This window comes from Rissa tridactyla, chromosome 3 (genome assembly GCF_028500815.1).
Source record: "Rissa tridactyla isolate bRisTri1 chromosome 3, bRisTri1.patW.cur.20221130, whole genome shotgun sequence".
Taxonomy (NCBI): Eukaryota; Metazoa; Chordata; class Aves; order Charadriiformes; family Laridae; genus Rissa; species Rissa tridactyla.
Window position 1 is genome coordinate 48,799,950 of NC_071468.1, and position 21,008 is coordinate 48,820,957.

General features: G+C 41.7%; 2 protein-coding genes across 2 annotated transcripts; both read right to left on the bottom strand.

Moving 5' to 3' along the window:
- Positions 1–1,299: 1,299 nt before the first annotated feature.
- LOC128906918 (sulfotransferase 6B1-like) lies at positions 1,300–9,750 on the bottom strand. The gene is made up of 7 exons (XM_054195054.1): positions 9,486–9,750; positions 7,071–7,216; positions 6,531–6,620; positions 5,711–5,837; positions 5,182–5,276; positions 4,613–4,769; positions 1,300–3,650 (listed from the first exon to the last, which is right to left on the bottom strand). Exons 1-7 carry the CDS (start codon positions 9,685–9,687, stop codon positions 3,520–3,522), a joined length of 948 nt encoding a protein of 315 aa, XP_054051029.1. The 5' UTR covers positions 9,688–9,750; the 3' UTR covers positions 1,300–3,519.
- A 5,161-nt stretch (positions 9,751–14,911) lies between these two features.
- On the bottom strand, positions 14,912–20,732 carry LOC128906919 (sulfotransferase 6B1-like). Its single transcript, XM_054195055.1, has 7 exons — positions 20,473–20,732; positions 19,337–19,476; positions 18,581–18,670; positions 17,808–17,934; positions 16,931–17,025; positions 16,255–16,411; positions 14,912–15,286 (listed from the first exon to the last, which is right to left on the bottom strand). The coding sequence occupies exons 1-7, from the start codon at positions 20,672–20,674 to the stop codon at positions 15,156–15,158; spliced, it is 942 nt and encodes a 313-aa protein (XP_054051030.1). The 5' UTR covers positions 20,675–20,732; the 3' UTR covers positions 14,912–15,155.
- Between the last annotated feature and the right edge of the window lie 276 nt (positions 20,733–21,008).

Here is a 21,008-nt window from a genome sequence, read left to right on the forward strand (position 1 = left end):
ACAAGGATGGGCTGAAGGCACTGATAACCTATGGAGCCATTATAGCTGCAGCTGCGAGAAAACGTGTGTCCAGTCTCTGTAAACAGCACTTTAACAGCACAGGTATAATTACCCCTCTAAAGCCTACATACAATCTCAGAAAAGACATTTTACACAGGAAATGGAAAACTAATCTGTATGAAATGCTATTAATAACAGTAGTTTCAGGTTAAATCAAAAAGAAGATTCATCTTAGCCTTGCTTTGAAAAAGCACGACTATTGCAGGACATGAGGTTTATATCATTCTTCTGGGAGAGAATTTTTTTCATTCTGCTTAATGGGATTGGAAACTAATATAAAACAAACATTTTACTAGAAATACATGGTTGCACAGACTATAGATAAAACTAAAAACCCAAGCAAGAAAAAATATTGAGAGCTGTGTGTCGTAGAAAGGGGGAATTTTATTATAGCCAAGGTTTCCAGCCTGTACACCCATAGCATACGTAGACTGAGAGGTCTGGAGAAGGAAATCTCTTAAGTGGGGTTGAGTTACATCTGTTGGGAAACCATAAGATATCACAAATCAGAAAAGACTTATGACTGTATCTGTAGAAACAAATGCAAAACAGCCCGGAATGATGACTTACTCAAAAGGAAATATAATTCATCGTTTTCTGAAAAGAAAATTTTAAAAAATTGAACGAATCAGTCAAAAGTAGCAATCTTCACAGACTAAAGGAATTTTGGTCTCATCCAAGGTATTTACTGCTTTTCAGAGGTGGTTGTGTGCAACCATTACATTACCTCCTAGTGACCAAATCCAGTTTCAGCCTTTTAAGCAGCAGGAGAGTCTGAGTTCATCTCTCCAAGTCATATTGCTATAATTTCTGTGTGAAATGTTGCTTTAGAAACCAGAAGCCCTTTCCCCCTGGCAAGTTGCAAGTTAGGCTGCATTTCTGTCAGCTTACTCATCATTCACCACCACACCATCTAATTAAATGGGGTGAATCTTGGCCACATCACGTTTAAAATGAGTCACATAAAGTATTTTCTAGCAGATTCTTTTAAGTTTGGAACTTTGAAATGTTACAACTCAAATGCCAAATGTTATCTAAAATACTTGTGATATTTACATGAGACCTCACAATTTTATGCCTTTCCTGTTTGAGAAAAAAATAATTCAGGTTGAGCAAGAAGTGAAGGTAATGCAGATAAAATATCACCTCCTCTTTTTTTCTTCAAATTACCTGTTAATATATTTCTCTAAGTGATTAGGAGAAAACATGAAGGTATCCAGTAATACCAAATGGTGGGATTAAAAAGCATGGGAAAGGAGAGGAAAAAGGTCCAAGAGGCTGGGTGGTAGGTGTGCCTATACCTCCACCCAGCACACAGGAATGACATACGTCCTGCAGTGGAGGAGATCTATGGAAACAGCAGTCCTCCTGCCCTCCTCCATGGAACAATCCCTGCTCCTGTGCCTCCACAGCAGGCTGAAGTCATCATTAACTCGTCGTGGGCGTTATTGCTGTGATGTATGCGGTCACACACATCTGGACTACAGCAGTGGACTCTTCACCAAGCCAGCAAGATTCACCCATTTTAGGAAAAATGGTGAGAATCACATCGTCAGTCCTGGTTTCAAAGGATTTCAGAGTTTCTGAAGTTTCTGGGCTGCTAAGAGCCCTTAGGCTACAAAATGCCTTTGCAGGAGAAAAAACCAACAGATCTTGAGATGCCATCTTTTCATCTTAGTAAAGGCTTTATGAATATTTCAGTGGCTGTTTCCACATTTCTGGTCAGGCTTCTTCCCTTGTTCAGCTCCTTGCAGACACTGAGATGCACACGGCTTTCCGTTGTTGAGATAGCTTTTGATATCACCATATAGGAAATAGTAAAAGGCATGGATCAAGGAATAGAATAAAATGTTGCTAATCCCCAAATTATGGGGCATGGTGGCCTGTCTCTTTTCATCCGTGGAAGCCCAGAGTTAGATGAAGTCCTGCTGTTCTGGAAATGAAAACCTACAAACCCAGAATCATCAGGTTCAAATAAACACACCTCTTCGTGCAGAGCAATTTCACATGGGCAGCTCTTGCACAGAAGCTTAGAAAATCTAACGGAGAAGCAGGCTGTGAGTGGCCCATCAGAGATAAGTCTGTAACACTCCTCATTGTCCCTGTCAGGGAGACATGGGGCAGGGCCTGGCAGCCAGGGCCATTCCCACCCCCAGCCAGGAGCAGGGCATCTGGGGGGAAGCAGGGCAGCCCTAGGGGGCACCTCCCTGGGGACAGTGATGAGTGAGGATGGGATGGGACATGGGCCCATGGGTGGGCCCGGCTCAGAGGGGCCCATGGCCAGGGAGGACAGGGCTGTGGGGAGCTGGAGACCAGCTCTGCTGCGGCATGGCTGGGGCAGAGTCTGATGGCCCTGTGGGGCTGAAACGGGTTCCTGAGCCGTGGGCAGGGTGGGGGGAGTTCCAGGGGGGCTGGCAGGGACAGTCAGGGCTTTGACAGGGCCTTGACAATTTCACAGTTTTGTTGATACATTTTTGGTTGCTGGTTGCTCAGTTGTTAATCTTAGTTTGGTGTGAGAGTCCTGCAGATTTATCTGCCTGGGAATACGGAAGAGGAATCCCTCTTCCAAGGAACTGAGTTCCCTTTGCCAGGTGGAGTTGACATTTCCTTATCTTTTGTGGTTCTCCAAAAGAGTGGTTGTGACAAGAGGTTGTGCAACATATTCTGCACAGATGTAGCAAGGACATTTATACCAGCAAAGAGGGTGTGGAAATGATACCTATGTAGCACAAATGTATTTATTGTCAAACAAGCGCAGCTTTAATAGTTTAGCAACAGGGTCATCAAGGGGCTTCTTTCCCCAGATCCTTCCATTCAAAAGTCATGGGTCTTCTCACTTGCCACTTACCTAACTGTCCACAGAGATGCCAATAGTTTATGGCAGCAAGAGCTCCAGAAGTCCCACCCTGAACCAAAGTAAGGAGTTTGACAAAGTGCCAAAGGCCTTTCTGGCCTCCCTGTACAAATGTCAACACCATGGTAGCCATGGTGGGTCAAAACCCAGACTATCATGCTATGCCTGTACACAGGCATTTGGGGTTTCAGACTCACACCACAAATACATGTCAAGCCCACTGTGCCCCAGGAGGAGAGGCCCTGTGTTGATCACTGTGCCTCACCACTGAGCACCTCAGGGACCTTGTTCACCATCTCAGGCCACGAAGCAGTCACAGGGACACCACCAGGCTGGTGCTATGATGCCTGTGCACCGTCTCCCTCCTGGAAGGATGCCAGGCATTCACTCGAGTCATTCACACATTTTATTTGGTTGCTTCAAGTGAAACACACACCCTAGGCCCAGCACATGCCTAAGAATTACCACACGAATTCTTGGAGGTGCCAGGCACCTCTCTTACGGGTTTCTCTCTTTTCTCATCGGCATAAAATATGAGGATGGTCCACCTCTGGAGAATCATCTTTGAAGCATGACTTGCTTTCATGCTGCTCATCTGCTTATTTTCAGGCCTTGCAGTACACATCGTATTTCATCTTTGCTGCCAGCTTTGTTCCTCCTAGGCAGTCTTCAAATTTTCGGTCCATTTCTTCATTCTGAGCTTTAGAGAAGAGGTCTCTCCAGTTCCCAACAATCCCTGTGTACAACAAGTACCAAAGACTGAAGGTGCGTTGCTGGTAGGCTGCTTGTATACCTTCCCTCCTCAGAGAGGGTTTCCAATGTGGTTTCATGAAGACTTTACATGGAAGAGAGGGGAACCTGGTTTTGTCACAAGGGAAATCTCATTTGTGAATGCCTCCATCTGAAGCAGGAAGTTATTTGGGGAAGTGGGGTAGGTGGTAGAGAGGAAAGCAGTTAAATCCTACTTCCACCAAGGAGTGGTGAAGGAAAGGCATTAAAGCAAGCCCATGACTACGGTAGTCAGAAACCAAAGACTCTTGATGCCATGGGGAGCAGCTGTGCTGCCAGACCTCCAGTCCTGACCTCACGTCTGTGAAGGACCATCTCTGAGGCCACCACTGACATGCCCATTGGGAGGAAGCATATTAAGAGTATTCCTCAGCTCTCACTGAGGACGTAACAAGAAGATGCCTGCGATGCCAGAAGGGCAGTGAACAATGCATTCCCTTCAGGTTCAAGAGACTCATGTCCCATTAGCACACTTCCTCCCAAAGGGGACTTTCATGAAGTGACACATGCAGCCTGGATCCACGATCCAGGATTGGCCTCATCACCTGACTGCCAGGCAAAGACCACACCATGACCCCTCTCTAAAGAGCAACCATCAAGCCCAAGCAGATTTGGTGCATAATTGTTGGCATAACCTTCACACCTCACTTGCCTAACCAACCGGGGCTACCACAGGGAAATAGGGCAACGTGGCTGAGGACCTTAAGCCAGGATAGTTGAGGCACTCTGGTATGTTTCTCACAAACAGTCCCCAAATCCTGCCAACAGCAGAGGCTTGTTGTACAGGATGTTACGTGAACCTCATCCTCACCTGTTCTTCCCGGAGAGCCCAGTAAGATCACAGCTAAGTGAGAAGGTCCACTCAGAAGGAGACTTTAGACGGCAGATTCTCCATTTGCAGAGACTTACCCTTCCGGAATAGGATATCCCCAAACTTTCCATGGGTTTCGTTGGATTTCTCTTTCATAGCTTGGAAACTTGTTGCCTTGGCAATTCTGTGAAAATCTTCCTCACACAGGGAGAATCCAAAGAAGGCAGCAATCCTTTTCATTCCCAGTATCTGGTCCTGGCCAAAGGAACATAGCACAGAGGTGAGACCAAAAGACTTGACACTGTGGCTGTGGCATGAAGCCAGCACCTGGCGGGATGCCCAGCAGAGGAAGCTGTCTCCCATAGTGTCACCAAGGAATCCTAAGACCTCTGACAGAGAGGGAAACCACACATGGTCGCCTCAGCTTCAAAGCATTTTCTTCACTCCAAAAAGCAACTGTGTCTGTGCCAGATATGACTCCTTCCACTAATAGGCAAGGCTATCCTCTTCCTAACCGCATGGGCCTCCCCCAGACATAAAAAAGTATCTCAGAAAGCCACACCCTTCAAAAGGGGCAGACAGGCCTGGCCCAAGAGTTTCTTCTTCCCCACAGCCATACATATCAGGAGGGCTGCACATCAAGGAAGAGGTGGGTGAGATGTCACACCTCTTTGAGTTCCTCGTAGCTTATCACCATGATCCTCTCATGGTCAATGTATTTGTTCCATTCCACTAAGTGGTCAAAGTAGGATCCCCAGGTCACTGCATACAAAGAAGAGACACAGCTGTTTAGGCTATTCCCCGAAACAGGCCTTCACCAAATCAGAGGAGTCAGCCCAGACAGCCCTCTAAGCGTGATGCCAGGATGGTGAAGTGGTGACTGGCTCAACATGTCTGTTCTTTTGGCTGAGGTCAGTGCAGTATCCCCCAGCTCTGGCTATTAGGTAGCACCAAACCACAAGCTCTGTTGTGGGAATGGAAAAGTCAGGCTAAAGCTTTCTCATGATCTCTCTGTTCTGAGTTAGAGACTAAAGAAAATCTGATTCTCTGGTGCTCCCCATTTCAGCCATAACATGGTCTATCTGTCTGTCCTGGGAGTGCCTTGGTAAGGTATGTTGGGGTAGGATTCCAATGCACAGGGTCACACGTATGCCCCTCATGTAGGGAGGAATGCCAGAGGATGCAGGGCAAAGTACATTTCCCATTCATGAAGGCTGCAAAGTACTCATCCCAGGAGGTGAAGGACGGCAGCACTGGCATGTTGTTGTAGAAGTGGTAATAGGAGACAGCCGTGTCTTTGGGGTTCCGAACCAGCACAAGGATCTGGAGCAAGAAAACACATAATTTGGTTCTGATTTTTTGACTGACCAAAATGCCATGTTCTCAACGTATCACATATTCACTAACACCCACCAGAACATACAATGCTGGTCTAATTCCTTTTCTTGATCAAGAAATCAGAGTTTTGTCAGGCCAAATGCTGTGAATGTGAACCCCAGGGTGAAAACAAGAAGCTTTTCAGTGATGCTTTTGGGACATAGCTCTGAGGTAGGTCCAATCCAGAGAAATGAGCTCATGGACTACCAAACAGGAGATCCACAAGCAAGCTGTGGGTATACCCTTGCTGCTCTCTGCAGCAATTCCCATTGAAGACTATCTTAGCCCCAGACTGTAGTGGGCTTTCCACAGGTACCCTGGTCTTGGAGGCAAGTTAACAGAATAACTGCTTGTCCTGCTCAGTTTTCTGACACAGACCTGTAAGGAGGAGACCTGAAGGGACAGTGACTCCCAGCAACAAGCCCGCTGACAGTAACTTCTTGATTCAGCAAAGCTGCTGCTGGGACAGGATGTTTGCTCACAGCCTCAGCACACAGCACTCCACCTCTTCAACCTTGGAAATGTGCCTGTGCATTGACCAGCCCAGGTGAAAGTGCAGAAAACACATCTCACACAAACAGAGGAAAGCTAATTTGAGGTGGAAATGTTTTTGCAGTGTGATTCAAAGAGAAGACTCACCTTAGCCTTGCTTTGGAGAACAGATGGGGGCAGGAGATGAGGTGGCAGATGGGTTAGTATAATTCTTCTGGAAGGCATTTTCTTCATCCTGTTTAAAGAAAGTGGGAAGAAATGCAACAGGACAGAAGAAGATTATTCAGTGACATGTGCCTTTTGAGGAATTGTGAGTAATATGAAAAGGTGAGACCAGAGAAGAAGGATCTTATCCCTTGGAAAATCCACAGGGATTCACTGGTAGCATAAGCTTCTACCAAGTTCTGACATGGAGCCCCATTTCACATGAGACAGGCCTGAGGACAGGACACACAGAAGGAAGGCGTTACTGATCACACCCATGAGGTCCAGGCTGGAGCCCTCTGTGGCACTGTCTGTGCACTAAGACCCTTGCGTTGGGACAGCAGGGGCAATAGCACATGCTACTTGTGCAGACCACAGCAGTTGTTAAGGCTCTAGGGTCTCTATTGCCTCTAAGATCAGCCAGTCTTTCAGCTATTACTACCTGTAGGAAGAGCATTGCCAGTATTTTCAGTCCCTGCCAACCTCATATATCCCAGGATCTCCAAATTCTAGGCGTGGAAATGTCTCTAGCTTCTTTTCAGCATTTGTTCTCTCTTTCATTTCTTCTTCTGTATATTTGGCATCTGCTGATTCCAACTCCTTCACCATTTGGTCAAGCCAGTTGGTTCCTGAAAGGATGAAGACACCAGTAGCACTATATTGTACCTTATCCTGTCAACAGGTGGGCGTGCTGGTTTTGGCTGGGAGACAGTTAACTTTCTTCATAGTAGCTGGTTTTGGGGCTGTGTTTTGGATTTGTGCTGAAAACAGTGCTGATAAAACAGGGATGTTTTAATTATTGCTAAAGGTGCTTAAACAGCTTCAAGGCCTTTTCTGCTTCTAGCACCGCCCCACTAGTGAGTAGGCTGGGGGTGCACAAGACCTTGAGAGGGGGCACAGCCAGGACAGCAGACTCTAACTGACCAAAGAGATATCCTACACCATATGAAGTCGTTCTCAGCTGGGAGAAAAGGAAGGAAGCGGGGGACATTTAAAGTTATGGAGTTCGTCTTCCCAAGTAACTGTCCCGCATGACGGAGCCCTGCTTTCCCGGAGATTGCTGATCACCTGCCTACCAATGGAAGTAGTGAATGAATTCCTTGTTTTGCTTTCCTTGCATGCATGGTTTTTGCTTTACCTATTAAATTATTTTTGTCTCTTTACTCACGAGTTTTCTCACTTTTACCCTTCTGTTTCTCTCCCCCATCCCACTGGTGTGGAGTAAGCAAGCATCTGTGTGGGGCTTGGCTTAGCTACTGGGGGTGGGTGGGGTGGGGCTGAACCATAGCCACTAGGCAATTATCAACAAGGGCATGCCAAAAGCGAACAGGGACAGAGCTGTCAACCAGACATTGTGGAGTGCTGTGCTGCTCGCTTCAGAAAGACATCCCATCCCTCAGTGGAAACAGAAGCAGATCTCTATTGCTCTTTCCAGCTCTGGCACTTTTTGGTCACCTCAGACTACTCCTTGTGGAAATTCCTCAAGAGCAGTGGTGCTCTCAGTACAGGGCCAACTGAGTTGTGCCTTGGCTGTTTTTCCTCTCTTTCCACAGTGTTGTCTTTGGGAACACCCTGTTCCCTCCTTCTGACCAGCTTCATTTTGCGGTCTGTTCATGATCAACACAGTTTGGCCTCATTCCCAGCCCCCAGCTAGGCTTCCATAACAGAAGGGGTCATCAACCAAACCACCAGACTGTCAAGCTTTGTCACCGTCTTTGTATCATGTTCAGCTGTCTTGGCCTCTGCAACCTGGCGCAACTGGTGTGTGAGGGACTGGGCGTGGAAAGCCAAGTCTCAGTTTTCAACTGACATCTTCTGGGATATGTAGGTGGACCCTCACACCTTTAAACCATTTCTGCCCATGCACACAAAGTGGATATGATAAGGATCAACAATTCTTCTTTCTCTGCAAAGGACCTGTTAAGATATTTCTCTGAAGTGAATAGGAAAAAAATGAAGGAATTCAAAATGCCCATAGTGAAAGAGAGATGAAATAATCCGAGTCCTGGTAGCATTCATGTTTTTCCCTCCGTTTAGACATATGGGAATCACCTGCATTCTGCAGTGCAGTAAGTCTATGGAAACAACAGTCCTTCCACCTTCATTAGCAGGATATATTCCCTGTATTGTCTTTGCAGCAAGTAGGGTGAAAACATACTTTCCTGTATTAGCAAGAATGTAGTCAGAAAATCAAGGAATGTGATTATCCTGTTTTACCCAATACTGGTGATTTCACCACTTGAATATTATGTGCAGTTCCTGTACTGAAGCACAAGAGATCTGGGGAATCTGGAGAGAGTCCTGCTGAACATCACTGAAATCACTGAGAGCTGGAGTAAATGAATGCACAGAAAGACCTGGTTTACCCAGGCTGGAGGGAAAAAACATAGGGCATGGGGGAATGTCACTGCAGTCTTCCACTGCTGGAGGTTCTTATGAAGACAGAGCCAACTCTTCTGAAAACTGGCCAGGAAATGACAAAAGGGACATATTTCAAATCACAACAAGGGGATGTCTGACTACATAGAAGTAAAAAACAAATAAACAAACAAACGAAAACAAAACAAAAAAAACAACCCCCAAAAGAACACTATAGTGGGAAAACACTGCAACAGATTTTCAGTGGATTGTGAGTCTCCACCCTCAAAGTTTTAAAGCTCTTCTGGACAAAGCTTTGAGCAACCAAACCCAATTCTGAAGGTTAGGTCTTTCCCTTGCTTTGAGCAGGAGGTCATATTAGTTGACCTCCAGAGATGCATTACAACTTGATTTCATGATGCTGTGAAGTCTGATGTCACCATAAGATTTCTCAGGTATTATTGCTATGTTGAATGATGGCACAAACTTCTGGATTGCAGCATTATGTACTTGTCTACTTATCAAGAAAACAACACTCACCTGTTTTAGGATAGCCTGCTAGAATCACATCGTCGCTCCTGGTTTCAAAGGATTTCAGAGCTTCCAAAGTTTCTGGGCTGCTAACTGTAGCAGGGTATAAAATACCTCTGTAGGAAAACAGCATGCTTTCTGGGGGAATTTTTTCACCCTGTGCAAAAGAATTTTCCAGTATTTCAATGACTCTCTCCCTATTTCTACTCATGGTTGTATCCCTGTGGAACTCTTCAAACAAACAGATACAGGCTGTCTTTCCACAATGCAGAAAAACTTTATGCAACATGTTAGCAAATCAGATAGGGCTTTTGCTCAGGAATGAAGGTACAAGTCACTGATTAACTCTGTACTCTGTTAACTCCTTATGAAATTACAGGACTGGAGACTGACAATAGTGACATGGAGTCTTTGCTGCAGCTGATACTAGGAACAGGAGTCTGCTCTTTACCAAGCATTGCTATTGGGGTAACAACTAATAGCATTCAAAATGTTAAACGAAACTAAAGAAAGACCTATAAAGGATATTACCTGAAATATTTTTAACTGGTGAGCAATGCAGTGCAATTTACAAACTGGACAACCAGCATGTAGTGGACGTGTGGATAGTGGATCTCAACCTGGTTTGCTGTTGACTCCACTAATGGATACACATCCGAGGGTGCAACTTCCTTCCAGGTGGTGGCTCTGTGCTGCAGTCAGTCACTGTAACATCATCACTTCAGGCGATACCTCCAGGGCTAAGGACAAGTATCACCTAAGCCATACTTGTCATGATTAAATACTCACATTTCAGACCTTTACTTTGCCAAATCCTACAGGAGGGTTACTTTCATGTAAAGCTCTAATACCTAGATTTCTGCATTAACGTGAATCAAATTCTACCTGTATGACTTCAGATCTATTTCTCTCTACGCGTGTCCATAATATAATCTTTGGGTGAAATTGTTCTTGATGGCGAAGTTATTGGTATTCTGGCTGATGCCTTTTCAGAAGATAAGGAGTAATGAGGTGGAAAAATAAGTATCTCTACAGATCATCCCAAAAGAAACATGCAATACAGGAAGGCTGAATTACCCTATGGAGGGAGTTTTCTTTTCTTTCTTTCTTTCTTTCTTTCTTTCTTTCTTTCTTTCTTTCTTTCTTTCTTTCTTTCTTTCTGTCTCTCTTTCTCTCTCTTTCTTTCTTTCTCTCTTTCTTTCTCTCTTTCTCTCTTTCTCTCTTTCTTTCTCGCTTTCTCTTTCTCGCTTTCTCTCTTTCTTTCTCGCTTTCTCTCTTTCTCGCTTTCTCTCTTTCTTTCTCGCTTTCTCTCTTTCTCTCTTTCTTTCTCTCTTTCTCTCTTTCTTTCTTTCTCTCTCTCTTTCTCTCTCTCTCTTTCTTTCTCTCTTTCTTTCTCTCTTTCTTTCTTTCTTTCTCTCTTTCTCTCTTTCTCTCTTTCTCTCTCTCTCTCTTTCTCTCTCTCTTTCTCTCTCTCTTTCTTTCTTTCTCTCTCTCTTTCTCTCTCTCTTTCTTTCTTTCTTTCTTTCTTTCTTTCTTTCTTTCTTTCTTTCTTTCTTTCTTTCTCTCTTTCTTTCTCTCTTTCTTTCTTTCTCTCTTTCCCTTGAATATAGTATGGGTCTTGTTCACTATCCATATATCAAATGTGCATCCCATCCTTGTCTCTTTCTTCATAAATGGACATTAGACACTTAGTAAACCTATACACAAGCTTAATTAAGCACGAGAAGGTGTCAAATCAAGAGCACAACTGTAAGACTTGGAAGATTGCTTACAGTTACCTGTAAAGAATCATTTAAAATTATTTTTCTGGTCTCCCAAACTGCAGAACTATCAAAGCAGACCGTTTTCTTGGAGCTGTTCTCTCTATCAGTGCTATTTTACTCACAAAAACTGGAGACACTGTTCATTTATTATCACTTCTGCCAGCTTTGTTATTGTTTTCAGTTTTCTGTCCAAGTGTTTACTTTGAGTTGCAAAGGAAAATCTCCTCCCATTTGCCAATACTAAAGAATACAACAAGAAATTAGCATTTTTCCTCCTGCCTCCAGATCCAGCTGCCTGAATCCTGAGGGAGCCACATCACTATAACACCTCTATGTGAAATCTAACAACCTGTCACCTGAGCCACTGGGGACATGGGTGCCTCCTGGTGCTTTAACCCTTGGACCCTGATCTCTACTCATGAGCGGGCCCCTCGATGCTGTCTCAGCTGCCTGGCAGGCTGCTCAGGAGCTGCAGAGATCAGCCCTGTCTCTCTGGAGAGGCTCAGGGGAATCAAGTGTCCTGAGGGTGCTGGGAGTCCCAGTCCCAGCACTGTCTGCCCAGCAGCCCAGTGCCTCAGGATAAGCAGGTGACCCCACAGGGAGGCTGTACAACTGTGGTGCAGCTCACATGGTGCCCAAGGAAAACTCAGGGTTGTTCAATTCATCTACATGAAAATCAGCCTTGGATGGAAATGCTGTTAGCAGGAGTGTTTGCAGTGCAACGCAAAGACAAGATTCACCTTAGCCTTGTTTTGGAAAAAGGATCGGGGAAAGGACATGAGGTGGGAGATGCTTAGCATAATTTTTCTCGTTTATTCATCCTCTTTAAAGCAAATGGACAGAAATATATGTAAGCATCCTCTTCAGCGGAAATATATAATTTCAAGATCTAGCAGTGAGAAAGTTTGAAAACCAGTGCTATTGTGTCAGTCAACTATATCTTAGCTTGAAAAGAGATTCCCAAGGTTTTATGAATTCATTCTCACACTCACTGCCTTCACCTCTTCTTACTTTTCACCCCCTCAAATTGTTACTCATTCATCAAGTCTTTTTGCCTACATTCATTTTCTGACATAGCAGCTTGCCTTTTCGGTCCTCCCCTCTCCCGACTCCTTATCCCACTGAATGTAAGGGCCCACAGAGTGTCTCTAATGGAGCAAAAGCATGTGAGGTGTCACTGGTCTGAATAGTTCTGTCCTTCAGGGTGAGATTTTAAGGGCAGAAAGGAACTAAACAAATAGCCCTGGAATGACACAGGAGAGGGTTAACTTCAGAAACAGGTCTGGTTTTCCATCAGATCAGCAAGGCCATGTCTACTGTTTACTTTAGGTCTTCTACAACTAGTTTCAATCTGATTAGTTCAATAAAGTAGTGGTGATACGGTATTATCATCTCGCGAATTACCCATAGAGCTTGTGTTTCCCTTGTGAGCAGTGTAGCACCCAGTCTTTGCAGAGATTATTTCCAGACTCAAAAACAACTACCTACATAATAACTCATCCAAAAATGCTCCAAGAGTAAATATTTTTAAGATCAATGATTTCTCCTTCTTAAATAAAATATATGTGCTACTCACATTTACTTCTTAAAGCCCAGTGTGCCTAGAAAGCCCCACTGCAAGCAAATTCTCTCGTGCAATATCAGTGTCTGAAAACCCAAAAGCTGCCATGAAATTGCAATAGGATTGAGTGAGTGGGAATGCAGAATGTAACTCTAAAATGTGGTGTGGATCTAATTGGGGAAAAAATATCACATGAGGAAGTCAGACTTGGAAAAGTCTTGCCTGTTTCATAAACTGGAGTGTTTGGTGACAATTTAATTAATGCAAGAAACATTAACACAGACAAGGGATCAGTAAGAACATGGAAAGCTGGTCTGCTGTATTCCAAGATGCCTACAAGTATAGATCTAGAAAGGACTTAATGTGATTTTCTACTCCTCCCCATGTACTGCTAAGATATCAAGTATGCTTGTCTTCTCCTTGTCATATGCTTCCTTAAATTTCTCTGCAACGTCCCTAAGTGGCGTTCTCTAGTTTAGATGACCTGCAACCACAGGCTGTAACAATTGTTATCTGTGTCTTATGTATGATCTTCCTGTTTCTGTAGACTATTCTGTAGAATAAGATTTGACTTTTTTTCCCAGCACTTTCACCATGTTAGGCCTTGCTGAGCATGATTCCTCAGGTCTTTTCATGCCAGTTGCTGCTTGACTGGTTTGCCCCCATTAAGTACTTGTGCCTTTCGTACCTCTTTTCTAAAAATAGCATTTTATACTTACTTGTACTGAACTTCGTGTTTTCCGACCTTCTTCTCAATTTGTTATGATGTTTTGAATTGTTTCTGCATTTCCCCCAGTACTTTCAGCCCTCTGTTCTGATCCCCAGGCTTAAAAGTCAATCATTGATGATACCGATTTTAGTCTGTCCACTAGTGTTAAGAACAATGTTGACTATGACCAGGACTCACCATTAAAGGATATTGCTTTAATTTTTCTCCCAATTTTGCTGTCATCCGGTATATGCAGTCTGACCATGAGCACACTATTGCAACCAACTTCATAACAGACATGTAAACAAGTGGATATTCCTGCAAGCATTGCTGCTGATGACCCTGCTTCTGGATGCCTTTTGTCGATGTTGTATGAATTTCTAGGAATGCAAATCTACTTTCAGCACTTTAATTTAATTTCTGTAACCACATTTGTAAGTTGCCATCCCCACATATGAAGCCATAAATTTGTTGATACAGATTGTGCCTCTTTTGTCATACAATTCCAGAACCTCTCTGATGCTGTCATCTATTGTATCATCTGTCTATGCCTTATTCAAGAGGTGAGTTATCTTTTAAAGAAGGAACTCAAATGGCTTTGACATGGTTTATCCTTACCACCTTATTATCCTCACAATGTTTCATGGTTGGTTGTTTGGTCATTTTGGCTAGTAAATTTCCAGGAATCAAGTTAAGGTGACTGCTCTATTTGGATACTTCTTTCACACATTTTTAAACATAGCTATTATGTATGTCCTTCTCCAATCATCTGGTACCTTTCTGGATTCTTACAGGTAATTTCTAGTTGTTCAAAGATGGTTTGTGTCAGGACTTTCAGATGCTTTGCTTTTGAATCCATTCATTTTTTCACATTTTTAAAGTATTATTTCTAGCATTCCTATTTCTTTGCAAAGCTCTGCATTTCTAAATGTCCTGGCAGAATTAATCAGCTTTAGAAGAAGGTTGGACCAGATGATCTTTCAAGGTCCCTTCCAACCTGGGCTGTTCTATGATTCTATAAAAGCAGTGCCTCTGAGTGGGTCTTGCTTGTTAACACCAGATCATAATCTGAAATCCATCTTGAAATTCTGCATTCAGAGAGATTAAAGTCCCTAAGTACGCTGATCACCATCCCCCTTCATTCTCCTCCCTCTAGCTTTGATCCAGTTTGTGCTGAAGTCATGGGGAAGATATCCTTTGTTGTTAATTAAGGTTGTGTCAGATCCATATTTTTGCTAGTGGTCTTTTCTTTGAAGATGTTGCCTATTTGAAACATGTTTGCAAAAAAAAAATAAATCTACATAGTAAATATTTATAAGTAGCATAGAAAGACTGTGTTTGGCTAGAAATAGAAAAGAGGCATTTCCTTCCAAGTGACAGCTACTGAAACAGGGCTGTTAAGTTTATCTGAATATGTTTAGTTGCCATTTTATTGAGCAAATAAGTGTAAACACAGCAAGCCAAAGACACCACCTTTAAAACAGAAGTCTGCTATTCATCTTTGTTACTGTAAAGGCCACTGCAATGTGATTATTACAGTAATTCTAAGAAACTTGGATCATTTGATCTAGTTTTCTAGCATAAAGCATTCAGGTGATCTGAGAATGCATTGGAAAGCTCTTGCTGTAACCACATTTCATTACTCTTCAGACTTTACAGTACAATTCATACTTTAACTTTGTTCCCAATTTAGTTCCTCCTACGTGTTCTTCAAATGCTTTGTCCATTTTCTCATTATGATCTTCACTGAAAAGATTCTTCCAGTCACTTACACCACCTTCAAAGAAGCAAAGAAACTCTTGAAAAACAAGAAATTTTATTATTGTTTTATTCTATAGATCTGTCATTCTTGTTCCGTTGTACACTAAATGGAGTTGGTCCATTTTTCAAGATAAAACTTCACTCATTTTTGCCTCAACATAATTTCATGAAGTCAGTGTTGTAGCTACAGCTCTGTGAAACTGCTATAATGCAAAAGAACGTACGGCTCTTCAGGTGGCTGTGTCCAAAAAAGCAGCCTGAAGTCCTGTTTCCCTGCAGCTCTTCACTACAGTCAGTTATGACTGATAAGGTGGAAGACTATGAAGGCCAGAATCATCTGTCAGAAGGCAGAGCTGAGTTTCTGCTCCCTTGGCAGCTTGAGTTCCTATGCATTGACTTCTCTAACATAAAATGCAGAAATAGATTCTGACAGCCAGGTTGGCCCTCTCATGTGTGTCTCCACTACACTGCAAAAGTAGTTCCCTTTCTTTCCCCCTTTTCTATCTACCTGATGCTTGCATGCTTGGCTTCCTTCTAAACTGTGATTGTGAACAGGGGATTGGCAGTGGCCGTTTCAGGAGATCCTATACTCTCCTAAAAAGTGTGATCATCCCACCCAGGCTGAGTTTGGCCCAGTTTTGCCTGCTCAGGTAGGCCTCTAATGGCTGAAGAATTGTTGGTATTGGCACAGAGGTGGACAGGAGTTCAGATAGATTACAATTCCTCCTTCCTGCCAGTCATCTGTGGGCCTCTAAAATTTCCTGTGTGCGGTTGCTTCTCCTGTGCTGCCTGCAGCCTGCTGCCAGAGCCTTGCTGGGTCTCTTCCCCAACAGCATTCCTTGACTAGTCTTCTCAACCGTAACAGTGATAACATGCTTGATGCTAATCTGTAATGCTAATATATGTGCAAAAAAGAAGCACAGGATGGGCCCAAGTTCTTGAGTGTGTGAAATTTCTACCTCTGGACCTCTTGGAGCTTCCTACCTTTGCGAAAGAGAATATTGCCAAATGCCCCGTGGGTCTTCTGAGAGTTCTTCTTCATTGACTGGAAGCTGCTCCTCTCTACCACGCTCTGAAGCTCTTTCTCAGTCAAGGAAATCCCAAAGAAAGCAGCTATCTTTTTGACACCCAGGACTGGATTCTGAAAAGAGGAATGCAACATACCACATGATATTCAAGCAAATTACACTGCTTTCTGAGGTGTCTGCACTTCCCTACATCTCTGCTGGCTGCATATATAGAATATCCATAGCATTCAGTGGAACTGGAGTGGTACATGGTGTTTCTTTTCTCCATAATTATTTCAGAGGAGATAAGAGCTTTCTTCCTATAGATCACAAAAGATTGTACGACATTTACAGTCGAGCAAAATCTACGCTGTTGAATATATGAAAGCTTCCCTCCAGAAATTGTGGGGTGTTTTGATTTACAGTGATTTGGGCTTATATCACAGCTAAAGAGCAAACAAGAAAATTATTTTCACAAACAAAATTTTAAAAAATCTTTTAAGTTTGAATTTCACCTTTCCTTCCCTTAAAACAAGATTTTATCTCATACAGTATCACACAGTTTGAATACACTACATGAATATAATGGTTAAAAGGTTAAGAAACAAATGCTCTTTGAAGTATAAAATTTTTGTAACTATTGGTAACCTCACCTCTTTTAGCTCTTCATAAGTTATTGTCATAACATTTTCATCATCAGCATATTTGTTCCATTTGGAAAGGTATTCAAAATAGCATCCCCAGGGCACTAAATGAAACAAAAGGAATACTAAGATGAAGCACAAATGAAGATTAGACAAGAACCTTATGAAATAAACCAATTTTTACTCCTTAAATTGATCCCTCAGCCATGGGCATTACTAATCCTACCTATGCCAGAGTTTACACCCTTCTATGGGAATTATGGGGTTCTGCTCCAGGCTCTTCTGACAGAAGTCGCAGGCATATGATACAATTTGTAAATCAGTACAGAAAAACTTGTTAGTATTTCAAGACAGATATGAGTCCAGCAAAGAGTATTCAAACCATCTTGCAGACTCCCTTAATCCAGTTTAAAACCTTCTGCTGGCTGTGTGATATGCAAAATTGAAGAATTTATGAAATTTTAAACCAGTGGGATTATTTTCTTTCTTTTTTAATGCACTAGACTTAGTCCAAATCACTCCTCTGGTCCAATTTGGCATGTAGGTGTTCAGACGTCTGCATGGGCACAAGATAATGGGTATTGGAGAGAGGAGATGAAGGGGATCCAAGATCGCAATGAGGAACTGCTTCTTCCAGAGAAAAGATCAAAATATCAGTTTGTGCAAGTTAAAGAAGTTTGCGGAAGTGCGGTTTTGATAAGGATTTATCCTCAGGCAGTAAGACAAGTACTGTAAATTTTAGTTAAATTTTTTAACTTTCTGTCTTTAATCTCTGCTTTTGTACTGTAAACCAAAAAATCCTAGTGAAGCTGATTTACAAAGTGCAAGGTTTTTAGACAGAGTCAAAGCATTGAATAATTGACACAGACAAAAGAATATACTGTACTTTTCTTCGTCATGAAAGCTATGAAGAAATCATCCCAGGTCTCATAGGAGGGAAGAGGAGACATGCTGTTGGTAAAATGGTAAAAAGATGTAGCTACATCCTTTGGATTGCGAATCAGCAACAATATCTAGAAAAAAAAATACTTTATTAGTAGAGAAAGACATAATAGACTATAGTACGAAGAAAACAATAATCTACTTTATGATTGCAGTCTGTGGAATTTCTAATATCTTGTATACTACTTGCAGAATTCAGAAGGTGAAGGATTTCACTTTGCTTCAGTACCTTGTGAAGATGAGTGCCTATAATTATTAAAATATATTTTACAGATATTATAATTATGCAAAATTATTATATTATTATAATTATGCAGAATCTAAGTAAGTTTTGCTCAATACAAGCATCAATCGTCATTTAGGTACTGGGGGAAAATAACAAAAATACAAATTCTCTCTGAAACCTGACACATTGGAGCCCTCACTTGTAACTACACCATAAAATGCTTCCCATAGGAAATTGTGTCAAAATACATTTTACTGCTGGAGTATTTGTGTCCCCTTCATCTCACTTGTGGAGACTGACACGAAGGTATCAATAGGGATGTACTGAGATTAAGTGAGATGAATGGCAGCACTTAAACAGGCATGTAGAAATGGCCAGGCTAAACACTTAAGTTTAAGGCTCATTCTGAAAATTGGCAGAAAAGTACTAAATTGGCTTTTAAAAAAATCTGTTGGAGTGTTTCCTTTCAAGCCGTTAAAATCAGCACTCACCTTGGCTTTATTTTTAAAGATAGACCTTGGAAGATTTTCAGGAAGAAGATGAGTAAATATAACTCTTCGAGAAGGTAATTTGTTCATTCGCTTTAAGAATTGAAAGGAGGAAAGAACAGTTAAGTTAGTACAAGTATTCTTTTCATCAGCCTATGATAAAATACTGCCTTGCTAAACTTATCAACAGGTATTGGCTGATAGAAGGACTTATTCCTTGTGAGTGTTATCCTGGGATTTTAGTGGACTGCTCTGAGTAGCTCTAATCTTCAAAAGCCCCTGCGAATGAGCATTTGGAACAAGATTATCCATTGCTAATTCTCTTCACTGATAGTGAATTTAATACGTTCTGTTAGACAAGGGATCAAATCTAAAGGTAAGATGCAGATCCCAACTGGAGTTATGTGAAAGCTGAGGATCTCAAGGAGAGAGAAGGGGTAAGGAAGAAAACCTAGTAGAAGAGAGAAAAGCCGCTCTTTCAGTAGTTGGCATTTCATGAAAGTGTTCTCAAATACAAAACATGCTAACGTTGAATTTTTGCAGTTCCGGTGTATCTAATGAGTATGTGCTCCTCTGAAGCTGTCTGAAGCGTCCATTTATCCCTCAGTATTTGGCAATGCAGATGAAATTCATCCTGACCAGATGCCACATAGAGAGAAATGGGAGAGTTCTTATCAAACAGTGGAATATTTCACACACCATATATTCAGTATTTGAAACACAACACTTTGACAACTTTCATATGTATTCTGTGCCCACCTCATATTTCCCAGTATCTCCAATTTCAAGGTAGGGGAATTCTTCTAGTTCTTCATCATTCACGCTGCTTTCTTTATTCTGTGTTTTCTTTTCAAATATGACTAACAGATCATTTAAGATTTGACCTACCCAGTTTGTGCCTGAAAGGGGAAAAATACAGAATTTTTTGTTTCACCTTTGGAATAAACAGAAATGGATTTGACAGGAAAGCCAAGAGGTAGGTAGTACTACCAGGTGAGTTGCTTGGTCTCCTTTCATGTGATACAATCACTGCTGACTATCTGAACAATAGCCATTCAGGGTCCTACCTTTGCTCTTTATAAGGATATATTTGTCCCACTGGAATGTCTTAGTACATCGTAAATTAACTTGTATATTTTAAATTACCTAATAAAGGAGAAGAACCACTAAGATTCAAATAGGAAAACATGCATTAATGTAATAAATTTTTATTGTGACAACTATAAGAGGGATTGGGGTGGTAAACCTGTATGTCAAAACCTAGTATATTATACATGTCTTCTGACGTGCTGCACAGGATTATCTTGGGAGGAAAGATGGATCACAGAACTTCAACACAGGAGAAGTAGATCTGAAAATTGTGCTGTATGTGCTCACTTTCTTTGCCATAGGCAGAAATTCTCTAAAGTGACATTTCCTACACACATTTATTAATATTTTTATTCATAACATAAAAAAGACTCTGTAGAGAACTCCCATCTTTAGTTTATTGTTTCCTGACTTCTGGACCCTGGGTACCTACATCTTTGTCACTGCAGTCTTAATAACTGCGTTCTGGTGCATAGCATTTCTTTGAAAAGAAAACATGACAAAAAAGCAAAAACTTTATCTTATGTAATATTATATATCATATAATATATAATTATCTACTTAGTATATATTATATTATTATAGGATATTAGTGTATTGATTTATATATTAATATATACTATATTGTATATTTTTATTATATTATATTAATATATAAATCTATACACTAATATATTTTGTATAATATATATTTCATATAATAGATGTTTCGTATGATACACATATTTATATTATATATATTTAGTACAAACCTACTTATTTGTGATTACATAACTTTATTTATGAAGAAAGAAAACTATATTCACCAGATTTAGGGTATCCTGCCAAAATGATATCATCACTTCTGGCTTCAAGGGACTCCATGGCTCTGAATACTTCAGGACTGCAAAAAGTAGCAGGGTAGAGAATCCCCTTGTAAGAAAAAAGCAGTTCATCACGATCCATTGTATTAGCAGCAGCCATTGCCTTATCTATGATATCAGCAAATTTTTTCCTGGACTTCTCCATTCTTCTTTCTCTCTCGCACACAGGCTCTGTCACAGTGTGAAATGCTATGCGGAAAAAGAGTGTCACAGATTACCTTTTAATAGGGGGTTGTGGTCTGGCTTTTTGACCCCGCGAGCAATAATTTACTACTTCTCCTGAAACTGTAAAGAAATACGCAACTCCAGTCAAAGACCTTGGGTCATTTGAACCTTGTGAAATCAACAGAAGTTGATGTAAACAAACAAGAAAAACAAGAAAATGCGATTGCATTCTAGGTTAAAGAGCTTAACTCCCAACTATCATGCCAAAAATCTGTAAGGAATTACAGCACAGAGTTTATAAACAAAACATATCA